Below are 6,877 nucleotides of genomic sequence, written 5' to 3' on the forward strand. Positions count from 1 at the left end.
AAGTGAGTGAATAGATTCTATCTGAAGTCTGGCAGAATAGATAACTGTATATAATGTTCTTTTCTTCTCACAGTTAAGATAAATAATGTGTGTGTGAGCATATGTATGTATGTGTGTGTAATATATATATATATATATATAGTTGAGATAAATAGTGTGTTTGTGAATATATATATATATATATATATATATATAGTTGAGATAGTGTGTTTGTGAATATATATATATATATATATAGTTGAGATAAATAGTGTGTTTGTGAATATATATATATATATATATATATATATAGTTGAGATAAATAGTGTGTTTGTGAATATATATATATATATATATATTCAAACAAGCAAAAGTATGGCGGAAAATATACATGATCAGCATCAGAATTCCATCATATTTTTGCTTGTTTTAGTGCAGATGTATGTGCATATTAGATTTTTTAAATATTAGATGATATATAATTATTTCAACAGACAACACAGCTCACACAAACCATGAAAGATGCAAACTGGAAGTCTCGGATACTAGTTTCACTTTTCTTTTGAACTTATTAGTAGAACATATCTGAACCCAGTGTTTGAATGAAATCTGAGTCACTTGCATGCAAATTTTGAATCCGGAGTTCGGATATCTCCTACTGATGAGCTCAGAGGAGGATGAAACTTAAATCTAGGACTTCCGGTCAACAACTTTCATGATTTATGTGAGCTGCAGTGTTGTCTGATTATGGAAATAATTGTTATATATATGTATATATATAACATGTGTTTGATTTATTTAAATAATAAAAAAAAAAAACATTTTCAGCAATCATTTAATAACTGTATCAAATGTTTCTATGTGTATCCCTTGCCAGAGCTAAAAATGACATTGATATAAGCATTTTACTTTTTTAACCATGAACTCTTTTTTTGTAGATTTGTTAGCAAATATGAAATCACCATTTCTCATAAATTGCTCTAATCCAATAAAGTTTAATATTAGGTAAATTACATGTGAACAATTTAAAAAACAAAAAAAACGAACAAATAACATTTTTTTCTTATTTTTTTTTAATAATTCTAAAGCAATGCTTAGAAATAAACTAATTGATATGGTAAAACTAACAATTTTTTGATTATTTCATTTGGGTGGAAATGAATCAAATCTCTGGGAAGGGGAGGAGCATAATAAAAGTGACAAAAGACAGAAAATTGATTGCTGCATTTTTTTTGTGCAGACTTTCTCAGAGAAATAAAATTTTGAACCAAAATTCTACTATGTGCATAAAAAGAAAAATGTGGTCATTTCCAGTAGGTTTAAAAAGTTCAAAGATCCTATTTAGAGGTACAGGATTTGTCTAATGCAACTTTTCTCAATCAGCCTTTCTCCAAAACCTGTTTCTAAAAGAAAAAAATATTTTGTATCGTGTTATTCTGTCATAAAAAGATTTCAATTTAAAAAATGAGTTTTATATTCCTTCAGTGGATGATATTTCCAAAACAATAAATATTTTATGACAAGAAATTAAGGGAAGGGGATTAATGAGTAAAACAAACAAAAATTAAGACTCCTGAGCAAGGTTGGATATACATTGCTAGTTTATTTACATTTGTATATATTTCTATTTTCATAATAAAAGTTCCTTAAAAATTACACAGGTTTACAAAAAAAAAAAAATTGAGGCAAGCATAAAAACAGGCATTCTAATCTTATTTGAGGATTCAAATTTCATTTTAACTCATCACCACAGGTTTTCTTTTTTGCGCCTGACAGCACAACTGTGTTCATTGGCTGCTGCTGATCCTGATTCGCTATTGCCATTGGCATTCATTCAGACAATCTCTGTTCATCATCTGATGCAGCTTCTGATTCCTGTTAGCATTCGGGCAATTGTGAACCATAGTTTCTGAAATGTTTTTTATTTGAAATAAAAAATAATATGGATTTATTTGTTTGTAAAAAATTATATGGAATTTGAATGTGGACCTAAAAAGATATTCGCCAAAATAAATTCTCGTTGGGGAGGGGGGTAAATCATTCCTTGATATATTTAGTTTTTATTGTCAGTGTTTTAGGTAAACATTTACTATTAAAAAAAATTAAATTGTCTTTGTAATCTAAAATCAGATGTAGTATGCACACACACACATCTGAACTAAAACAAGCAAAAATATGATGGAATTCTAATGTAGATCATGCATATTTTGTCACAAATTTTTTCTTTTTTTGTCCATACTTTTGTTTTTTATACATTTGTTCAATAGATCTTTAGGAAATGTTTTAAAACAGCAAAACTAAAAATTATTATGCTAGATAGCCTCTAACTGAAACAGAAAAATGGGAGACAATTGCAACTGGTTCAATTATGATAATCTATGGTATTTTAGTCTGGAAAGTAAACATTGTTTACTTTTTAAAAGATTTTAAGGTGATGTGCTGAGATTGTCATAATGCAAATGAGAATAGAGAATCATCATCACCAGCATCCATAGCAGCTGTTGTTCCAACATGCCTAATCATGTTGATGAGCGTAAAACTGCATCACTACTTATTTGTTAGATATACATAAGTACATATGTCTACATGTATACATATAGACATAAGCCAAAAATATTTAAATGTTTCATTAATTTATATATTTAATCTCGGTAACAGATGCATTGTTTTGAAAGAGTATAACTATTTGGAATCAGCAAGAAACAACTAAACAATAGTTCAATAAGTCTGCAGAAAAAATTTTTAAAACAGAAAAATAAAGCTGGAATGGGAAAAGGGGAGATAGTTGAAATTGGTTTAGTATGATGATCTATGGTATTTTTCTTATGGCCATGTCCATTAAAAGACACCTGCAATTATTATATATTATTAATCTCCAATAGGTTTATAAAAACAAATTAAGTGAAACATAAATAGGTGTTATAAACTTAATTTAGTGATGCTAATTTCAGATACGTCATCTATTTTTATTCATCACTCCTGATGCTTCAGATGTGTATAGACAGTGACAGTTGTGAAAATGACAAATGTTCTATTATAATGTTAAATTAAAACTTACAATGGATTTTACATTTAAATGATAAAAAAAAACATTTTCAGCAATCATTTAATAACTGTATCAAATAGTTATTTATAATGAGCTATTATTTTAGTAAGTTATTTATCTGAAATTTTATAAGTATTTTTCCCACCTGCAACTTTCCTACTTTCTATAGTTTAACTTTTCAGCTTCATGGACCACCAAATGTAATTTTAAATATGGCAGACTACTAAAATGAATTTTGTGAAAAAGAAAAGTGTGATGAATTCATATGATAATAATAATAAGGAAACTATTATTTTACTAATATCATGAAATGCAGCTATTACTCCATTAAAAGTAACAAAACATGTAATTTTGTACATAAAACAAACTGAAAAGTTTATTCAATTATTTTGGCTTTGATTTACAATTTTCAAGAGAAAAATGATTAAAAAGAAAGTCAACAATTGATCAAAAATAAAATTTTCAATAGATTTGTAAATAAAAATGCGATGGAGGTACAGTTCAATGAGTTTAAAGCCTATTCAGGATTACACTTTTTCCTTATGTGATGATCAACAACGTGTCGCTGGATATCATTGAACTAAAATAAAACAAAGATTGTTGGACATTCATGACTGCAGTTTGATTGAAGTTTATTTGTACCAAATATGGTTGTATTGCAAATAAGGTGGTGAATTTTATTAATGATTTCATGGATAGCATTTTTTTTTCTAGAAAAGGTCACTCACATATGGTGAAAGTAGTATTGTGTAGTGGTTATATCCACAAACTTTGGATTCTATGAGTTACATTGGGGTAATGCTGTTTACAAAGCTATAAATCCATATATTTTCCATCCGACTATGACTTAAATAGTATGTTAGACTAAACTTTCAAGCCTTGGTTGTGCAATTCCTCTAAAAGAAAAACACTCCAGAATGAAACCAGTCTCTTTGTTCATCCCAGCATTCTTTTCAATCTTCTTAAGACTTCTCTTTACTACTGAACTTGTATAATGCCGGTCCAGATGAGGTGTGGTTTTGGTTTGTGCAATTGCTATGTCACTATAGATTCTCTGCACAGGCACCCTTACAGAGGGTATCGATTGTTTCTCAGATCAGAATGGAAATCTTAATATATGATATATGCACATCAAACTATATATGATGATAAAATAAACCTTTACTTTATACATTTTGTGGTTGTTAAGCATATTTTTTTTTGTTTGCTTTTTTTCTTAAAACGTAAATTAAAAGAACTTCATGACTTTCTATTTCAGCCGCATGGATGAACCTTTAGTGTTAGACCGTTGTCGGCTGATGCATCCGCCATTCATACCGTTCAGCCACCCTGGAATCATTCCCCCACCAGGGGTGCACCCATTTTTGGCATCTACCCGCTACCCAACCGACGTGCTCCATCAGCAATACCCTTACTTACCTAATAGCTCTCGGTTAGCTGGTTACAGGTCCCCAGGCCCCAATGATAGGTAAGTTTTGGCAACATCATTCTTTCTAGTGTGAGTGTACACCATTCATAAAAAGTGATAGGTAAAAGATTATGCTTAGTTGGGATGATTAATCAGAAATCGTAAAAATCGGGATTTTTTTTTTTTTTTTTATCATAAAAAATTGTCTATTTTATGATGCCAAAAACGATTCTTTAAATTTTTTTTCTTAAACTTAATTTTCCATTATTGGAATTAATGATAAAATAATAAATATTTATTAATTTTAAGCACCAGTAAAACTTAAATTTAAAGATCACGCTCCCACCATACATGCAAACGAAAATGTATTTTTACATTTGCAAAAATATATGCACATATTACATGGGTTTTTAAGTTTATCAGAAATCAAAAAAATAAAAACCAACTCATCTATAGCTAGATATTTTAAAAGAATTGAAACTAGTAATTGTATCATGATGAGGGAATTTAGAATTGAATCCGGGAAAAATGGAATCATCCCATCATTAATTTGACTAGTCCATTATATAAAACACAAAATGTGCGTGTGTTTGTATGCCTAACAAAACCTTTCAACACACGCGACCTGACTAGATCAATATCGTTTTGAAGCTAGACGTCCAAGATGACAAATACTGAAAAATTGGCCAAAAACATTAATTTCTTTCACTCTCAATTTTGCTGTTTTTTAGAAGGAGGGGTTGCTTTTTTCATTGACATTTTTGCAAGTCATCGTCTTCTTTCAATTGACTACTCTTAATTCCAACGTTCGCGACTTCTGGTTGTGTGATGGATGCGTCAGCTAAGGTGTTAGGTTTTTTTTCACCTTCTTTTCCTCCTTCGCGTTACGGTTTTGAGCCAGCCTGCTTATTACCATCTTTTTTTTTTTTTTTTTTTTTTTTAAACACTTCTCTAAACCCAAACTGCCTACTGTTATTTTGACCCCCCCCAGTTCTTTATTACGCCACCTTGACACCCTCGCTGAGTACCCCCGTTAATTTAATATATAAAAGGCAAAATGTGTGTGTTTGTATGTCTGCCAAAAACTTTCAGCACACGCAACAAACACTAATAAAATTGATATCGTTAGAAAATCAATCTTAAAACTGGAAAGTTTAAAAAAGAGAGATGATGTGTTGGAACAGATTTATATTTATATAAAATAATACAAATAATACACATTGGTCTTTACTGGACTGGAGGATAGTAGAAGAATATATTTTTTGTTACAATTGTTCATCTGATAATATATTCAAATAACCAAAACAGACAATGTGTTGATATTAAACATTTACAGCACTAATCTGTTAGTTTTTCTTTACTTGTATACATTTATTTATTCAAGTGTTCGCTCATCATTACCTCCTCTTTTGAGAGTCAGTGTATTATATGTTCAAATTTAAGCAAAATTATGCCCCTTAAGTTGTATATTTTTGCTAGTATATGAAAAAGTAAATACAGGATATTATTTTCAACACTTCCATGTTTGTGTAAGTCATAGCACTATCAAATAGATGCTAATTTTTCTAATTTGCCAAAGAGATAAATGAAATGTAATCCCAATTAATTTTAACTCCTCCATTCTTACTCTCATCTTGAGAAAATAAATGTTTAACTACAAATCATTATGAAAACATTTGAATTAATGTTTTGATACACTATAAGAACAGACATCTAACAAAAACCTTAGCCTCTATCATTCTAATGTCTCTCATAATCCTAATTTTTTTTTAAATATTTTTTCAGACCGAGACAAGAAGATGAGAAACAAAAGCGCATTGATAATGATCGGGAAATTGAGCGTGAAAAGGAACGAGAACGTGAGAAAGAAAGAGAGATTGAGCGTCAAAAAGAGATAGAGCAACGTGAGCAACAAGAGAAGGAGCGTCTGCGGGAGTTAGATCGGCAGCAGTTGGAGCGACAGCAGCATGAGGCAGAACGTCGCAAAGTAGAAGTAAACTATATACGAGAAGATGACCGCAGACATTCCTTGCATCAACAATCAGATTCATCATATTCAGGTGAGTTTTGAGCTGACATTTTGATTTCAGCCCACCTTATTCCATGTGACTCTGGCAATTGCATCAAGGATCTATTTTCTTTTTATGTATATTTGCTCAATATCTTGCGTTATGTTGTGTTGTAGTTAAGTCAGCTTATTAATACACAGGCAATTAGCACATTATCAACATGCATACTAGAAGCTTACTGATTTTTGCTCAGCTATTTTTCGGGGTAAATCCAAAGAGTTCAAGTAAAGACTTCAACATAAACAGGCTGGCATTTTATCTCTCCCCTCATCACCATGATGATGATAAGGGGCAGAGCTAAACTCAAGATCAACTGGAATTATATTACTTTTATACCTGCCGACCAAGTAACTGAACGCACATATCTATATTCTT

The 6,877-nt window shown here is 30.4% G+C and overlaps 1 protein-coding gene across 1 annotated transcript; it reads left to right on the top strand.

The window, feature by feature from the left end:
• Positions 1-4,261: 4,261 nt before the first annotated feature.
• LOC145274435 (uncharacterized) lies at positions 4,262-6,493 on the top strand (the record flags this gene model as incomplete). The annotated part of the gene is made up of 2 exons (XM_080127452.1): positions 4,262-4,493; positions 6,219-6,493. Coding segments are annotated over exons 1-2 (502 nt in total), but the record flags the coding sequence as incomplete, so codon positions are not given.
• Between the last annotated feature and the right edge of the window lie 384 nt (positions 6,494-6,877).

Source organism: Euprymna scolopes, unplaced genomic scaffold (assembly GCF_053919585.1).
Source record: "Euprymna scolopes isolate OS-2025 unplaced genomic scaffold, ASM5391958v1 sca380, whole genome shotgun sequence".
In the NCBI taxonomy this organism is placed as follows: Eukaryota; Metazoa; Mollusca; class Cephalopoda; order Sepiida; family Sepiolidae; genus Euprymna; species Euprymna scolopes.